The sequence below is a fragment of the Mesitornis unicolor genome, unplaced genomic scaffold (genome assembly GCF_000695765.1).
Source record: "Mesitornis unicolor isolate BGI_N332 unplaced genomic scaffold, ASM69576v1 scaffold12262, whole genome shotgun sequence".
Lineage (NCBI taxonomy): Eukaryota > Metazoa > Chordata > Aves > Mesitornithiformes > Mesitornithidae > Mesitornis > Mesitornis unicolor.
Window position 1 is genome coordinate 17,494 of NW_010167162.1, and position 16,598 is coordinate 34,091.

Genomic DNA, 16,598 nt, shown 5'->3' on the forward strand with positions numbered 1-16,598 from the left:
GCCTTCTCAAAGTACAGGATGCTCCCTCCCGTGGACACCAGCTTTGGGCTCTCAGGTTGGGTGGAGAGGGGCTCACCTGCCCGGGGAAGGGGACAGCAGACTCCTCTCAGGTTCCCAGCAGGACCAGCTCCCACCCAGAAGCTGGATACTGCTCAGCTTGGAGCAAGGAGTGCTTTATGGAGACCAACATCTGTCCGATGGGTCAGTGTGTGTGGGGAGGGATGCGGACCAGGACCCTACCGTCCTTCCACCAGCGCAGGGTGGGGAAGGGGATCCCGTAGCAGTCACAGGCCAGCCTGACGGACTGCCCCTCCAGCACGGCCACAGTGGCAGGCTCTGCTGAGGAGAAGGACGGGGGCACTGCAGGGGATGAGAGGAGAGGAGCTGCTCATTGATGGCGCTGGATGAGAGGAGAGGGGCATCTCCTCACCACAGCTCTGTCCTGCTGGCTACAAACCACCCACAGCTCTGCACAAAGAGCCGGCAAACCTCCCCTGCAGCAGCTACATGTGGAAATAATAATCTTGACTCTCCAGCTATGAAGTGAGCGATGCTTTTAACTGCACGTGACCTTCAGCAGAGGATGACCAAGCATCCCGTGCCAGCCGTGCAGGCAGGCCGAGCCCCGGTTGGCCAGACACAGCCTTATTAGGCAGCCCTGCTCGCTAGGGAGGTTACCTAAGTCTTTCCATTATCAGATGTTGTTTCTCAGTTGCTCACAAATACAGCTGGCTGGAAAATGGTAACTCCTTCCCATGAGGGATATCAATTTGTAGAAGTAAAACCCCAACACCCAGAAACCCCTGAAAAACAGAAACAGCAGAACCCAAACAATCCACCCGAGCCAGGATGCCAGACGTGCAAATGTTTCCCTGGGAAGGGATCTCGGGAACAAGCTCAGATCAGGAGAACTGGATCTTCTCCACTCCCTGGCCACCTGCCTGCAGGAGTTCCACCAACTGGCCTAGAGCATTCTGAGGAAAGCCAGGGCCTGGCTCAGAGGATGCACAGAGTGGGCTGGGAGGCTGTGAGGATGCTCGAATCAAGTGAGTGAAAGCAGACGGTGCCTGTCCTGGCAGCAACCCGGGAAACACTGCTGGCATCGCCCCGACTCGGGCAGGGGGACAGAAGAGGGACGATGCCTGCAGCAACCACCAGGCTACATGCAAAGAAAGGACAGAGAAGCCCTGGCAAGGAAATCCCTTTGCTCTCCTGCCCACATTTTGGAAAAACAGCTCTTCTGCACCATCACTAAAATTCCCCCAAGAAAGGCTTGTGCAAACACTGGCTTTTTCCCTCTGACACCCATCCTAGTGGGGATTCCCTACCACCTCCAGCTGCATCTTTTTGCAGAGCTTCAATATTTTGGACTTGGTGTTTTTCAAGCCAGGCAGCTACCCCAGGTACTTATTACACATACAAACAAATGGTATAGTGGATATTATACATATGTGTGTATATTTTTGCACTGCATTTCCCCCCGATGACCTGTTTTGGCTGCAGTGGCCCTCACCCCACACGTCGAGGCTGTAGTGTTTCTCTGGGTGGCTGGGTGTCCTGCACGTGTACCTGCCCGCATCCTGCACAGTGGCTCGCTCGATCTGCAGGAACAACCAGAGGTATTAAGATGCTCTGCAGCAGAACTGGACCCACACAGACCCATTTCTTCTCCCATCCTCTGCAGCACTCTGAAGCATCACCTGGAGCACAGTCCCCTCCACAGACAGCCACATGCCTGGCTTTAGGATGAGCAAGTTGCCATCTTTCAGCCAGTGGGACTCCCAAAGGGGGATGCCAGGGGACGGGCACTCTAGGGTCACTGTCTGGTTGACGACGACAGAGATGTTTTCCTCCTCACCCAGGGCAGCAAGTGGCACTGGAAAACAGATTGATAGGGCAATACCTTCCCCAGACCAACCCTTGCATAGCCCTGCATACTTGCAAGGGGACAGTGGAGCAGCCCCATCTTCCCAAGCATTACCTCCAACCCCACAGCCACACTGGTGAGAAGGAGCTGGGGATGCATTGGGGTACTTACACTGCACCTCGAGGGTGGCCTGGTGTCTGTCCTCCCCCGCAGCACTGCTGGCCACACACGTGTATGTCCCTGAGTCCTGGAGGCGAGCAGTGGGCAGAGACAGCACACGCCCACCAGAGAGGACCTGTGCTCCCCCAAGAAGCAGAAAGAGCCCAGATGAGCACGAAACCAGAGAAACTCACAGGCAGTGGCACAGGGATGGGTGGGCATAAGCCTGACTTGAGCCCATCCTTGTTGCATTCCAGGGACCCTCTGCACACCCACATCCCCCATGGCAGGAAAGCCCAGTGCAGAGCTGAGCAGATCCCACGTTCCCATGGACCAAACTTGGGGCAGGTCTGGGCAGCGTTGCATCTGCTCAGCTCCAGCAGTCTTATTTTTTTAAAGAACAAGGAAAGGGAGCATTTTCCAGGAGGCAAATGCCCAGCAAGCCCCCATCCATGAGGAACTATCTCACCTGTGGGCCACCTGTCCCCACGTTGCTCACTGGGTTGCCATCCTTCAGCCACAGCAGCACTGGAGCTGGGGTCCCCACGGCATCACACTGCAGTATCACTGGGTTGTTCGTCACCACCGTGATAGGGCTTGGGCCAGCTGTGATCCGTGGGGGCACTGGTAGGGGCAGAGAAATGTCACCAGGAGCACCAGGGTGCAAAAGGGACAGGATGGGTAGGAAACACCATGGTGCAGACCGGACAATACCCATCTAAGCTGTTTTATGGGAGATTATTTGGGATGGACACAGGGCAGAGGACAGGGTCTCTGCTAAAGTCATCTTCCAGGGACATGTCCCAAGGGCTGGGATGGCCCCATTCACCCCACACAAGCACAAGAGGTCCCGGGGGGAACACCGAGCTCTCAGGCAGCCACAGTCCTTCCCTTGCTTGCCAGGGACTCACCAGTCACCTCCAGGCTGTACCAGAGCTCGGTGACACCAGCCACGTTAGAGGCCACGCAGCGGTAGCTGCCAGCATCCAAGAGCTGGGCACGCTGGATCTCCAGGCACTTCCCATCCCTGGACAGGGTCTGGCCTGGCCTGGCCGAGAGCTTCTCATGTCCCTTGTACCAGGCGATGCCTGGAGGGCAGGAGGGAGCACAGATATAAGGAGCGATGTTGCCGCCCCTCTCACCCAGGGGACCCAAGGAAAGCCCCTGGTAGGCATGAGCAAGAGCCGAGGGAGACGACCGACTCACTGGGAGCAGGCAGCCCCGAGGCCAGGCAGTCCAGGGACACCGTGCTGTTCTCCAGGACGGTCAGGTCCACCTCACTGGGTTCGATGTTCGGAGGCACTGCAACCCAGCACCCATGGTCATTGGCTCTGCACAGCCCAAGCTGGCAGCTGCCACACCATGCAGTGCTGAGGGGCATGGCTGGGCACACACCCATCAAGGATGAATGCTATGGTTTACCATGGTGTCAGCAGCCACCAGCTCTTAGCCTCAGGTTGAGACTGGTGAAGGGCAGGATCCCAACAGATCCTACACCTCCCAAAAAGCAGGGCCTAGAAGATCCACTCCTTTGTGACCTCCCTAACATGTGTGATGGGTAGCAGGTCTCGCTCCAGGTGTTGTACTCACCTTGCACTGAAACCCGCACCTCTGCCTGGACCACCCCTGCCCAGCTGCTGCCCTGGCAGATGTAGAGCCCTTCATGGATGAGCCCCACACGAGCGATCAGCAGAGTCCCACTGTCCTCAGACACCACCACACCATCCCATTCTCCCAGTGGATGCCCATCCTTCAGCCATCTGTGAAGAGAGGGGTGTGTGGCAAGTCCTTGGTTTGTCCCACCACACCCCCTGACCCCCATTTCTGCCTACCAAAGCAGTGAACAGCAGGATATTGGTAGGATGGACTGTCCCCTTGTCATCTGGATAGGGGCCAGCAGTGCCCATAATGCTAGAAAGAGTGGGATCCCAGGGGCACGGAGCAGGACTGATGCCTCCCATCCTAAAGGACACCCCAAGCTGGGGTCTCCATCACCAAATCCTCCTCCATCCTGAGCCTCCATCCCAATCTCTGCCTCAGCTCTGCACACTGGGCTGCAGAGCACCCCCAGGGAGTTACACAGCCCCTAAGGGAACTCAGGGGAACATGGGCAGGATCCCCTCACTCTGTAGCACTTACTGGATCTGGGGTGTGGGGATGCCCATGGCACGACAGTAAATCTTCAAGGAGTCATTGGCGGTGGCCGTCAGGTGGCTTTCCCCATCACCGATCAGCAGCTGAGGGGGAGCTAGGAGGAAAGGGGTCCTCAGGCTAGGACCACCCTTGGGCCCTGGTACAGGGAAGCAGGAGTAGTCGAGGGTTTGGAGGGCGCAGAACCACAGTGGTATGTTAAGACCTGCAGCCCATGGGAAGAACGTCTTAACCAGTGGATGTGAACCTTGGACTTGCAGGCTATAGCTGAGTGAGGCATTCCCTGCAGCATTTGTGGCTGTGCAGGTGTAGAGGCCGGTGTCGGTCACCTGGGGCTTGGCCAGTCGGAGGGACCCCGAAGGGAGGACGCTGTACCTTGGGGACAAGCAACAGAAGAGCTGGATGGGAGAAACAGCCATGTCCTCCATCACCTAACACTGGGCAGGAGCTAAGGGCTGAGAGCTCACCATCACCTTGAGACAGCCAAGAAAGGGTCCCCAAGGCCACCTCCTGCCCAAGGAGGGCAGCAGAGCTGCCAATGGGTGCAAATCCCTGTGCTCAGCTCCTGCAGGAGCTCAACGCAAGGCAGCGGTGGGAGCCACACACCCGGGGAAACTGGGGTCCCTGCATAGCACAGCCTCTGCAGCTGGAGCTGGCCATGCTTTCACCCCCAGCACTGTCTGTGCTCCACAGACATAACATCATCGCAGCCCACGGCTGCAGATTCCTCCTCATATGCTCCCATAAATCACCCAGGCATGTGTGGAGAGGAAAAGCCAGCGGAGATGTGGGGAGCAGCACAGTGCAACCAGGAGCGGCCACGGGAAACCAGACAAGAAGGACAAGGCAATGCTGTCCCTCAATAAGAGCAAAACCAAGAGGCCTTCCTGCTTCTCCAGACCACAGCAATCTTCAGTTAAAATAAGTGACTAACCCCAAAACTGGGGCCTGTGTCTCTAGGGAGCCCCTTCCAGAGTGGTGCTAATGTGCCAAAAAAGCAGGTCCTGCTTCCAAGGGAGAAGACCGAGGCGCTCAAACACATATCCCACCACTGTCCAGGTTATCTTCTCTCATGAAATGGCATTAAATGACAGTTCCATCACTGTCATCTGCCTCAATGCCACTAACAAATGAATTTTGCCCTCCAAAAGTCACTCACTGGAACAGACCTGGCCTTTAAACCCAACACAGACAAAGTCACTGCCTGGCTCACAACGATGTTTCTGTCAAATTTTGATGACTAAAGCCCATGAATTCCCTCCAACACAAAGCCTATGAGGGGCAGAGCAGTCTGCAACACCCTCAGCTTCCCCATTCTCCTCTGCATTCTGCTCTTCTCCTCAGTGTCCTGCAGCCACCCCAGTGTAGAGCAGCATCAACCCCCACTCCAACAGCTCCTACAGGGATCTCCCATCCCCAGGCACATCCTTGGCCTCACTGCCCCTGGGACCGTGACGGCACTAGGCAGGAATGTGCACGAAGGCAAATGGGTGAGAGGAGCCACCTTCCCTTTCCAATCCCTGCCTCGTGTCCAGGACTCACAAAGGGCCAGGAGCAGCTGCTCCATCCCAGCAGATGTTTGAACAATGGAAAAAAAGCCTGGTGGTTCTTGTTCTGCTCTCCTTGAAGAGCAGAGCTAATGCTGTGCCACTCAGCTGCCTCTGCTCCTGCCAGAGCACTGAGCATTGACCACCTGATGCCAGTTATGCCCTTCACATCTCCCTGCCAAGCAGCTGAATCCCCTTATGGACCTGATCCCACTATGGGGAGACACACAGCACCAAGAGATCACATCCCTGGCACCCACAGCTCTCCTTACCTCGTAGTGGTGAGATGCAGTGGCTGGGACTCCTGTGTCCACACCACAAGGGGAGGGGGATAGCCCTGAACGTCACAGGGCAGGGTGGTCTCCTGCCCAAGCACAGCCAGGATGGTTATGGGGTCCAATGCCTGCGATCCGTTCACGCTGATCCTGGGCTTTGCTGGGTGAAGAGGGAGCATGGCTGGGGCAGGAATGCTTCAGGTGCCCCACAGCTCTCATCGCTGCTCTTCCCAACCTGCAAACCCATCTGGCACCTGGCTTAGTGGCCCAAAGGAGACAGAAGAGACCCCAGGCTGTGTTCTCCCAGCCAGCCACCTCCTCCAGAGCTGCTTTACTGGGAGCTGATGCCAGGGCCAGTCCTGAGCACTCACTGCTGACGGAGAGCTGCATCTCCTGGCTGGAGAAGCCCACTGCATTGGTAGCTGTGCAGAAATAGGTCCCAGCATCCCTGGGGGAGGGCGAAGGGATCAGGAGGGTCCCATCAGGGTCAAGGTGGTAGCGTGGGCTCAGGGAGATTGGCTCTGTGCCCTGCAGAGGAACAGGAGGGGAGGAAGGAATACAGCAGAGACTCTTCTATGAGTTGAGCAATCCAAAGGCAAGAAGAGGGCTCTAGACCCATCTGCTTCCTGATGCTGGCATCTCAGGGCATTCAATGCCAATTCCCCATGCAGCCACAGCTGCACTGGTGAGCTACATCCCCTCCAAACACCCTACCCCACACCAGAGGGTGACCCACAGCCCGGCTGGCCGCAGGATGGCAGCCTGCCTGTACCCGTCACCCACCTTCATCCAGGTGACTGTAGGGGGGGGCACGCCAGTGGCATTGCACTGCAGGGCGACAGCCTCTCCCTCAATGGCAGTGATGAGGACAGGGCCAAGCTCAATGCTGGGAGGAACTGGGAAGGAAGAGAAGCACCTTAGCCCCTGCAGCCAGGGCCACGTCCACCAAAAAAGAGAGTTGTGCTTTGTGGCTTAGGTGCAGAGGGCACCCAGTCCCATTCACTGCAGATTATGGATGCCCAGCACCCTGCTGCTCACCGTGAACGACCAGAGACACATCCTGCCTGTGTGAGCCAAGGGCGTTGGTCACCTCGCAGGTGTAGGTCCCTGCATCCCTGTGTGACGCCTGGTCCATGTGCAGGCTCCCATCAGCCTGGATGGAGTAGCGGCTGCTTGGGGCTACCTGGGCATGAGCAGAGAGCAGGGGGTCAAACATCACCGTATAACAGCGTCTTTGGTGCATATCTACAAACCAATCCTTGAGCAGTAGGAACACATTCCACTGCAGTCATAAACCCACTTTACCCTTCCAACCCAAATTCTCCCATGGCATCCTTACCCCAGCAGCTTTAGCCCCGGGAGGTTGAGGCACCCATCCTGCAGCTAAGCCCTGGCTGTAGGGGTATGCTCATGCTTGCCCACCCACCCACCATCCCAGCAGGCACCCAAACCTCACCGGCTGCCCGTCCCTCAGCCAGCGTCGGGCTGGGAATGGCCTCCCAGCCAGGATCACACAGGGCAGAGACACCGGCTGGCCTGGGAGCACATGGAGCACAGGGGATGCAAGAGCTATTTCGGGGGCTGCTTGACAGAAAGGAAAGGGAAAGCAATATTAGTTACAGATAAATTGGCCAGGAATGCTCAGGACAACAGATCTGGATCACCTTTCCTTCCAAGGTCCAGACGTTGGCTCGGCACAAGCCAGCTCAGACAGTTTCCCCAAGAATGTGGGGATATTTGCCTGTCCAAGCAGGCATCAGTGCATTAAGCCAAAAGGGTGGAAGGGTGTTATCCAAACCCTGCACTGTCAGAGTTTTCTGAGCATTTGTTGCGGCCTGCTCAGAGCAGATGTGGGTGCAGCCAGGATCAATGCACCAAAAAAGGAGGTAAAAGCAAACCGTGTCCAGTGACTGTGAGCTTGACCTCCGCTTGGATTTTCCCAAACTCGTTCTGGGCTTCACAGACATAGACAGCTTGGTCATCCAGCGAGGCATCTGGAGAACAGCAGGGAGAAGCCTGAGCCTGGCAATGCCCAGACAGGGAGCACCCAAGGGTGACACTGCAAGTACAGACACGGGTGGGATGCCCACGCACGCTCTGCACCACAGTGCACACCTGCACGCTCAGCTCTTACCATCAATGAGGAGCTCAGCAGCCCCTGGCTGGCTGGACACACTCCATGGCCCCTGCCAGCCCGTCACGGGCTCCCTGTCCTGCCGGGACCAGGTGACCTGCGGCAGGGGAGAGCCCTCGGTGCGGCACCACAGGCGCACGCTGTCCCCAATCTCGACTGCCATGTCGTCAAGGGGCTCCAGGAACTGAGGAGCAGCTGCAGGACAGAGAAGCAGAGCAGGGGCTCAGGGAAGTCGGACACCCTGGCTACCTCACGGCAGGCTCCATGCACAACCAAGCCCAGAGATGGGGCTGCAAAACCCATGAGCCGGGTGCCCTGAAAAGTTAAGAGGTTGACTTAAAGCATTCACTGTTTTTCCAAAGCTGTTACGGCTACTGCAGCTTCCAGCCCTCCCAGTTACACTCTACACCACTCTGGCTCAGCAAAATCTCTTGCACTTTTCCACCGTTAACAGCTTCAAGCCTCCCTGCTCCCAGCTCAGCACCTCCTCTCCACCCCTCAAGGCTTTTCCAGCCCTTGCAGCAGTAATCCCTGAACATCAGTTGGGGTACACCTGGATTTTCAAACACACAGGAGCCAGTTACCCACCACTGCCTCATCCCACTAATGCTGCTTTGCATCCCTAGTTTAGTCCCAAGCCATCATGTCCCCATGCAACAGCATCTGCACTGGTCCTCTGCCACTTGTTGAGCCTGTTTCATCCTCCTGACCCTTGGAAATCCCACCAGGCTTCACCCTGCTTGTACCAAGCAAACGAGCACTGACACCCCCAAACTGGGAAACCTGGGAGTTGGGGGCATGAGGAGCCTTGGGAAGCAGGAAGCAGGAGGGGAGCCAGGATGGAGAGGAGCTCAGTGTTTGGTGGGACCCAAAGGTTGAGGCAGAGACTTACAGCCCACGTCCAGTACGGTGTCATTGAAGGCGACACTGGCCTCACCGAGAGCCTCACAGACGTACCGCCCTGCGTCCTCCTCCTGCACCGCCTGCAGCCGCAGCACGGCCCGCTGTGTGCCGGGGGGAAACGCTGCCACCGGCTGCTCGCCTGCACCGAGACCCTCCATGTCAGCACCCCGAGTGTATCCGGAAGTCCCTCTTGCCATCGGTTTTGGGGGCCTCACATGTGACATCCCTGCAGGGTGGTGAAAGGCCCCAGTGCATGGAGGGGGTTTGCTCCCCAGGTCCATCCTAGCCTCACCTTTGTACCACGCGACATGAGGTGCGGGCACTCCCGAAACCCAGCACTCCAAGGTCACGTCTTCTCCCACCAGTGCCTTCAGGCTGGGCGTCACTGCCAGGATGGTAGAAGGCTCTGCACCACAGGGAGAGAGAGATATGGCATTGGTGACTCCCTGCAGTGCTGGATGTGGTGCCATTCACCTCGAGGGGACCTTGGAGTCCTGGGAGCTGCCCCCCAACACCTTCCATCACAGACAGCTCCAACCCATAGCTCGCATGTTGCAGCGAAGGGACAGCAAGGAGGGATAATAAATCCCTCTCATGGCCCTTCCCAGGATGCTGCTGGTGTTAGGGAACGGGTACCAGTGAACTCCAGGGAGACGACTCGCTCATCCCAGCCCAGCGCGCTGCTGGCATAGCAGCTGTAATTCCCCACATCCTCGGGGACAGCAGCCCTGATGTGCAAGGTGCCCTCAGCATCCATGAAAACCCTGCAGCAAACGGGGAGAGAGAGAGAGAGAAATGAGTCCTGTAAAACCAGAGCTGATGAAAAACGTGCTGAAAGAAGTGAGCAGGCTTAAGGCCATCCCGCACATGTGGTAAGTGCTGGGCATTAGAGAGGTGCAGGTTAGCACTTAAAGCCAGCTCCAGCAGCTGCTGCAGGGAAGGATGTTTCTTTGAACCAAGGAAAAGTATTGGGAATTGGGCTTTTTCATCTTCAAAATTTAAAAAAAAAAACCCTTCCCCAAAGTCCACTGCAGCACTCAGAGCCTGACATGGTCAGGGAGGCAGAAACAAAGAACAGAAGAAATGAAGGGGACACACAAGGAGTATTTTGAGAGCTCCTCCCCACCTGCACGCCCTTGGTGGGGGATAGTGGCCTGTTTAAGGCAGGATGGATTAAAAATGAACATATAAAATGAAGGCTAGCAGCATCCCAACCATCTCAGGTGCATGGATTGGGGTTATTGCAGTGCTTTCCTCTCTCCAGAGCTATGAGCAGCCCCAAGCCCCTCTCCCATGGCCCGTGCATCCCTGCCAGGGGAGCTTGGTCCCCAGCAGAACAGGGTGGATGGAGGCACCCCAGTCCCCGTGCGTCACCTCTTGTCCTGCTCCAGCGCCCAGCCCCAGCGCTTCCAGGTGGTGCGGGGTGGGGGGTACCCCCCAGCTGTGCAGTTCAGCCGCAGCTCCTGGCCCCTGCTGAAATGCTGGGGACTGGCGTCGACCTGCACCCACGGCGCCTCTGAACAGGGATGGAGACAGGCTTAGCCCCTGGGTGCCATGGGCCACCCACCCATGGAGTCATCGGGACCAGGGGCAGAGCCTACCCTGGATGAGGAGCCAGAGGGATGCAGTGGTGGTGCCGTGGATGCTCCGTGCCACGCACTCATACAGGCCCCCGTCCCCCGGCTGCACATTGCGGATCTCCAGCGATTGGTTCTGCAGCAGCCGGGTCCGGGGCTGTGCTGCCTTCCCATCCCAGCTCCATGTCAGGTTGTAGGGCACCTCACTCACAACCGGGCAGGACATGACCACGTCCTGGCCTGGTGAAGCTGTGATGTTGTCCAGGGCTGTGAGACGTGGTGGCGACTCTGTAAATGCAATGTGCCAAGGTGAAATGAGTCCATACCCAGCCATAGACCCAGAGACCTGCAGGCACCAAGGCTTGGCACAAGCAGTCCCTACCTGAGATGGAGACGTAGGCACGAGCTCGGGCTGCCCCAACTCTGCTTGTGGCTGTGCACTCGTAAAACCCTTCATCGCTCTTGGATACAGCACAGTTGATGTTCCCTGATCCCCTACAAAAAGGGAGGGCACCCTGAGGCCACCATGCCACCACCTTGCTTCAAATCCCTGCGACTTTTCTCCATCCAAGTGAGGAAAAGGAGTGCACACCCTCTCCCACAGACATATCTCTCAGGATTTTCCTCTGCTGCCTTGGGATGCTCAGGGCTTGCAGGCACCCAACCAGCATCCAGCACAGGTCAGGGGGCTGTTGCTGCCCATGCAAGCCCACCGTGGAGCCCACTGGGCCAAACTGGGGGCTCACCTGAAGAGCTGCTCTTCCCCAAGCTTCATTCTACCCCGACTGAGCTGCAGGCGGAAAGGGATCTCACTCCATGCGGAGCAGGAGATCAGCTGCGGCTCACGGCTGTAGGCCTGGATCTTGCTGGAGATGTTTACTTTGGGTAGACCTGGAAGTGGTTACACACATATAACACTCCTCGGGAAGTGCACTGGGAAGCAGGATAAAAGAATACCAAACCAGAAACCAAAGCAGAGGTGGTGCTGGAAGGAGCCTCTGGTCCTTTTTCAGCACCCTTGGAGGGCACAGGCATCACTCACCAGGGACCACACTGGTGTAGGTGACTCCAGAGAGACGGTGCAGGGGGTGGCCCTGGGGGTCTTCACCCTTCACCTTCAGCAGAAAGTCACCAGGGGGGACGCGGAGCAGTGAGCCCACCCAGAGCTGCCCCGAGGAGGCATTGGAGAGGGGCCGGGCAGGCAGTGAGAGGAGGGGATGGCCAGAGGTGTTGAAGAGCTCGAACTCCTGCAAGCGCCCAGGAGGCTTCAGACCGGTGCAGTTTACCACCACGGAGATGGGCAGACCTGGAGAGAGGGAAGGAAAAAAACACCCAGCCGCATCCCTGCCTGCAAGAAGTCCAGAGGCAGCCTCCGTGGCCCCAGGCCGCTCCAGACTCACCCTGCACTGGCCGCTCCCCAGGCTGGCTGGTGTCGACGTCCAGCTGGGTGGAGAAGCTGGCTTGGAAACTAATGCTGCTGATGCCCGTGATCCTCAGCGAGTGGCGGCCGCTGCTCTGGGTCTGGAAGTGGAGCAAGAAGGGTGTTCCAAGGGCAGGGGAGGTGATGGAGAAGGGAGGAGGTGGCAGCTGAACCTTCGCAGCCCTCTCATGCATCCTCTGCCCAGCAGATGTGGATGGGGGAAAGCCCACACCTGGCAAAGTCTGGCCAGGTAAATAACCCTCAAAGGATGGGTAGGGGACAACGTGCAGGATCTGCCACCAGCCTACCGTGACCAACCACGTCCCTGGCTGCTGGGGCTCCACAGCCACCACCACGGCTGAGTTGGGGATGCTGAGCAGCTCCTTCAGACCTTGGCCTTTCTCAAGGACCTTTCCTGCAATGGCAAGTGAACTTCTGGGATGGGCATCCCATGATCCCTGCAGCTGGCCAGGACCCCCCTCCCTCGGAGCTCACCGCAGTGCAGAGCCCATCACACAGCTCTCATAGCAGAGAAAACCCTCCTAAAACCAGAGGCAAAGACAACTGGGGAGGAGAACCGGTGCACTTGGTGCCTAACGAGGAGTTTGTAGCTCATTGCTTTTTTATTTAAGCTATCAGGGCAGGGTTTGGCAATCCCCATGTCCCTAGCCTCCCGTTTGTCCTGGCCTGCATGGATCCTCCAAGCATTTTTCCAGAGACAAAGCATCACCCCCACCTGGTCCCTTCCCCAGAGGCTCCTACCTGCTGGATCCCGGACCTGGATCTGTGGGGCAGGGCCGCTCAGGGAGATGGTCACCTCCTTCAGACTGGGGTCGAAGAGGACGGGCCACGTGTGCTCTCCACCGTCCTCATGGTCCATGGACAGTAAATGGACTTTGGAGGCCTGGATGGCCTCTTCCACCCACTTCAGCACCTGGGGGAGGATTAACCCAAACCCCCCATCACCATCAGGATTGACCATTTTGGAAGCGGGGCTGTATTGCACGGGGTCAAAATCTCAAGCATGGCTGCAAAGCAGTGCCTGGGTGAAGGGCCAGCTCCAGCCAGGGCCGGTGGGTGCTGGCATGAGGGTGGCACAGGGACGGGTGAGCAGGAGGTGATGGCCCCAGCTGAGCCCTGCTGACTACAGGCAGGTGCAAAAGGAATTGGGTAATTTGGTGTAATTGTTACTGCTAGTTGGGTCCTGCTCAAAGGGACAGGCAGGCCAGCTCATCCCAAGGATCACACAAGCATCCCAGCAGCAAGCTGGAGAGTGAGCAGCCTCCTTCTGCCCTTGCTTTGGTTTCAAGCTAAAACAGGGCTCCCAGAGCAATTTGTGGGTCTTTGGGCATGAGGATTTACTCCAGGAAGAACATGAAGGCAGTCAAGCCAGGCTGGACCAGCACCTCAGGAATCCATCCCTGCTCACCTCCGTCACCTGCTGCTTGTCCAGGTGGAAGATTTGCCCTGAGCTGGTGGCTGCAATGCGCTCGTACACACGGTACCCAGGGTGGCTCCTGTCCCCGCAGTCCCCCGTCAGCACAAACACCACCTGTCACAGTGACTCTCCAAATAGCATCACATGGGGTCTGTCCATCCCAGGGGTGGGATGCAGCCAGCAGCCCCCAGTACATTGAGCCAGCCCAGGAGATGCAAAATTCACCCTGCTAACAGGCAGCGCAGAGGGCTTTAATCACTGCCGCTCATTGTCACCCCACCCAGCTGTCGCAGGAGGCCACAGCTCACCTGGGTCTGCTTGTGCTGCAGCAGCCGCAGCAACTCCTCCTGCTGCTCGTAGTCCTTGGCTCGAGCATCTGAGAAGACGTAGACGAAGGAACCGGGGTGCGAGACCTCCACAGCCACTCTGATGGCTCCCACGCTCATCTCTGGACAGTCCCCTCCACCCTGCAGCACACGGTGAGGGACGTGGCACCGGCATCGAGCCTCCCGGTGCTCAGCCCTTCCCCGCTGGGCTCCTGTCCGCCTGGACGCCTTCCTGTGCAACCTCATCTAGGTGTTCCTGCTCCGGCAGGGGGATTGGACTGGATGAGCTTTTGAGGTCCCTTCCAATCCCTAACGTTCTGTGATTCTGTCAGGATCCCGCGCGGGGCGGGAGGAATTGCACCCGTTTGCTGGAGTCAGCCCAAGCACAGCCAGAGCAGCGTGGTGCCATCACAGGGACCCACCTCCATCTCACCATTAATTATAATTAAACCACACATTTGGGGATCCAGACTCACAGAAGCTGCTGGCTTCCCTCAAATGCCTTTAGTGGGCACATCCATGCCCACCTCAGCCCCTCACATCCCAGCATAACCCAAACACCTCAGGCAAGCACTGAGGCACAGCAAGGACCAGCTCCCACTTCCACGGGGCTTTGCTCCCCAAAGGGCTGTGAAACAATTTGCAGCCGCAGCTTTACATCAGCTCCCAAACACATTCCACCAAAACACAGCTGCATCCACAGGGAAACACCATGGGGATTTAGCAATGCTCAGGGGGCAGGGCAGGAGTGGGGATGGATAAAGCATGATTAAACTCCCCAAGAGTGTTTCGGCTGGCAGAACACAGCTGAATTTGTTTAAAATAAATAAATAAACACAAGTTTTAAAACAACAATTCAATAAAAAGGGATTTTTGGTTCCATGGAGGGTTTGTACAAACTTTCCTTGGAAGGAATTCCTGCTTTGGGACAAGAGCTGTGAACTGAGGGGGCTCTGCCCCATTGCGGGACGCTGGGGCACAGCGCCAGTGTTACCCACTCCCTCTGCTCCCATCCCAGTGCCGTTGGCCCCAGTAAGCCCAGCCCAATCCTGAGCCCCTGCCATGCTCCCAGGGGACACCAAGCCTGGAGATGAGCAGGGATTGCTCCCGTGATCACCATGGGCAGGGATGCGCGGCCAGGCTTCCCTCCACGTGCCAATGACCACGCACAGAGCCAGCCATGGGTGCCTTACCTGGACGTGGAGCTCCCGCAGGCGCTGCTGGAAGAGCTGGGGGTCTGCGGTGAGGGTGACAGGTCCCACCTCTGCAAGGACAGCAGGACCACCGCCTCAGCCTTCCCAAACACTGGCACCAGCCTCCTCTGGTGTCATGCTGCCAGAACCCCTCAAGCACCCACCTCGCCTAAAACGCCCTTATGGTACCCCCGAGATTCTGGGTTAGGCATCTACCTCAGCTTGGCACCAAATGAGATGCAGATTTGGGCAGAGCCAGCACCCTTTTCTGCTGGAGGAGGCTCCCAGCCAAGCAATGCAGAAACCCATTTACTGCCTCTGGGTCCTTCCCTGTCCGGCTCCAGCAATTTTCATTGAAATTCAGCATTTCTGCTGAAAATAAAATCTCGGTCTTGCTCTCCTTGTAGGGGGTCCGAGCTCTTTTGGAGAGCAGCTGCTATTTATGAGTGTGCACAAAAATCCCAAGGCAAAGACTGGGATAAAAAGAAATTATTCTTGTACTGCAGTAAATCACCAAAGCCTGGTAGCGAGCGGTGCTTTTATGGAAGAAACCTGAAAGCACCTTCTCGACTTGTACAGAAATGCCTGCTGATGATTAAACCAGGGAAATCAGGACAGGATGAAAGTAGAAAAGCCACTCACAAGTGGGTGCCAGCATCACTGGGATTAATCCAGTGAGAAATGGCTTGCCCTGCACTCACACAGTGGCTTGGGGATGGGAGCCCTTGAGCTATGGTTCATCCCATGCTGGCGTCCCCATCTCTGGCATTAAAAATGGGGAGAAGAGACAGGGCACACCTCAGCCCCAAACCCAGCCAGAGCCACACCCCAACTCCCCGTAGCCCCATCCCGTGGTGGGACTGGTGCCTCTACCCTGCCCCAGCCGTACCTGGGTCATGGAAGGGGACCAGGACGTAGTTGCTGATGGGCTTCGTGCTTCTGCCAAGCGTCCGCTCCAGGATGCGCGAGGCCCCGTCCATCACCTGCACCAGGTCATCGTACATGGAGCCCGTGGTGTCGAACACGAAGGCCAGGGTGGCTCCCCCTGTGCTGGGAGGGAACTCGGCGAGACTGGGGGTCAGCAGCAGCCAGAGACCCACAAACACCCCTCCGTGGGGCGGCATCGTGGGAGAGACCCTTAGGTGCTAGGGTCACCCCTTCTGCCCTCACCCTGCTGCTTCCCCCAGACCCCCTAGGCACCGTCCCCACACAGGGGGCAAGGGGCCACACACGGTGGGGACAGAGCAGGGACCCAGGCCGGGGGACACGCAGCCGCCCGCAGCTGTGGATCTGCTCCTCCAGCTTCTGGGAGAGAGGGAGGGAAAAACTGGACTTTTGGAGCCAACAGGGAGGTGGGTGGAGGCTGGAGGAAGCCGGGATGGGGATGTGGGGATTGGAAACCAGCTCCTGCAGCCCATAGGATTGTCAGAAACATCGCCTGAGCCCCCTCCTCGGCTCTAAGCCCTCCCCAGCTCCGAGAATCCCTCGCTCTGCCGGGGGGAGCTGGGGGTGAGGGGAGGACACGGGGGCTCGCAGCTGAGCGCCGGCGGGGAAACCCTGCCAAATCCGTGGGGGGGAGCCAGCTGCAAAACGGACTCTGAGGAAGCA

At 57.7% G+C, this 16,598-nt stretch overlaps 1 protein-coding gene across 1 annotated transcript in view; it reads right to left on the reverse strand.

The window, feature by feature from the left end:
• The window catches only part of HMCN2 (hemicentin 2), a gene marked incomplete at its 3' end in the record, with an annotated part of 33,437 nt that extends 17,323 nt beyond the window's left edge, over positions 1-16,114 (reverse strand). Inside the window, exons 1-32 of the mRNA XM_010178599.1 lie at positions 15,880-16,114; positions 14,991-15,061; positions 13,780-13,938; positions 13,463-13,585; positions 12,796-12,967; positions 12,342-12,448; positions 12,014-12,134; positions 11,656-11,919; positions 11,360-11,504; positions 10,996-11,108; positions 10,638-10,901; positions 10,411-10,552; positions 9,673-9,800; positions 9,329-9,442; positions 9,026-9,175; positions 8,134-8,328; positions 7,898-7,993; positions 7,456-7,583; positions 7,038-7,182; positions 6,714-6,895; positions 6,371-6,527; positions 5,997-6,159; positions 4,425-4,552; positions 4,166-4,274; positions 3,617-3,786; positions 3,233-3,328; positions 2,938-3,114; positions 2,496-2,650; positions 2,039-2,162; positions 1,701-1,876; positions 1,514-1,601; positions 241-360 (exon numbers count right to left, since the gene is read on the reverse strand). Of these exons, the coding sequence (XP_010176901.1) occupies positions 241-360; positions 1,514-1,601; positions 1,701-1,876; positions 2,039-2,162; positions 2,496-2,650; positions 2,938-3,114; positions 3,233-3,328; positions 3,617-3,786; positions 4,166-4,274; positions 4,425-4,552; positions 5,997-6,159; positions 6,371-6,527; positions 6,714-6,895; positions 7,038-7,182; positions 7,456-7,583; positions 7,898-7,993; positions 8,134-8,328; positions 9,026-9,175; positions 9,329-9,442; positions 9,673-9,800; positions 10,411-10,552; positions 10,638-10,901; positions 10,996-11,108; positions 11,360-11,504; positions 11,656-11,919; positions 12,014-12,134; positions 12,342-12,448; positions 12,796-12,967; positions 13,463-13,585; positions 13,780-13,938; positions 14,991-15,061; positions 15,880-16,114 (4,717 nt within the window). The remainder of the gene's footprint in view (positions 1-240; positions 361-1,513; positions 1,602-1,700; positions 1,877-2,038; positions 2,163-2,495; positions 2,651-2,937; positions 3,115-3,232; positions 3,329-3,616; positions 3,787-4,165; positions 4,275-4,424; positions 4,553-5,996; positions 6,160-6,370; positions 6,528-6,713; positions 6,896-7,037; positions 7,183-7,455; positions 7,584-7,897; positions 7,994-8,133; positions 8,329-9,025; positions 9,176-9,328; positions 9,443-9,672; positions 9,801-10,410; positions 10,553-10,637; positions 10,902-10,995; positions 11,109-11,359; positions 11,505-11,655; positions 11,920-12,013; positions 12,135-12,341; positions 12,449-12,795; positions 12,968-13,462; positions 13,586-13,779; positions 13,939-14,990; positions 15,062-15,879) is intronic.
• Positions 16,115-16,598: the final 484 nt, after the last annotated feature.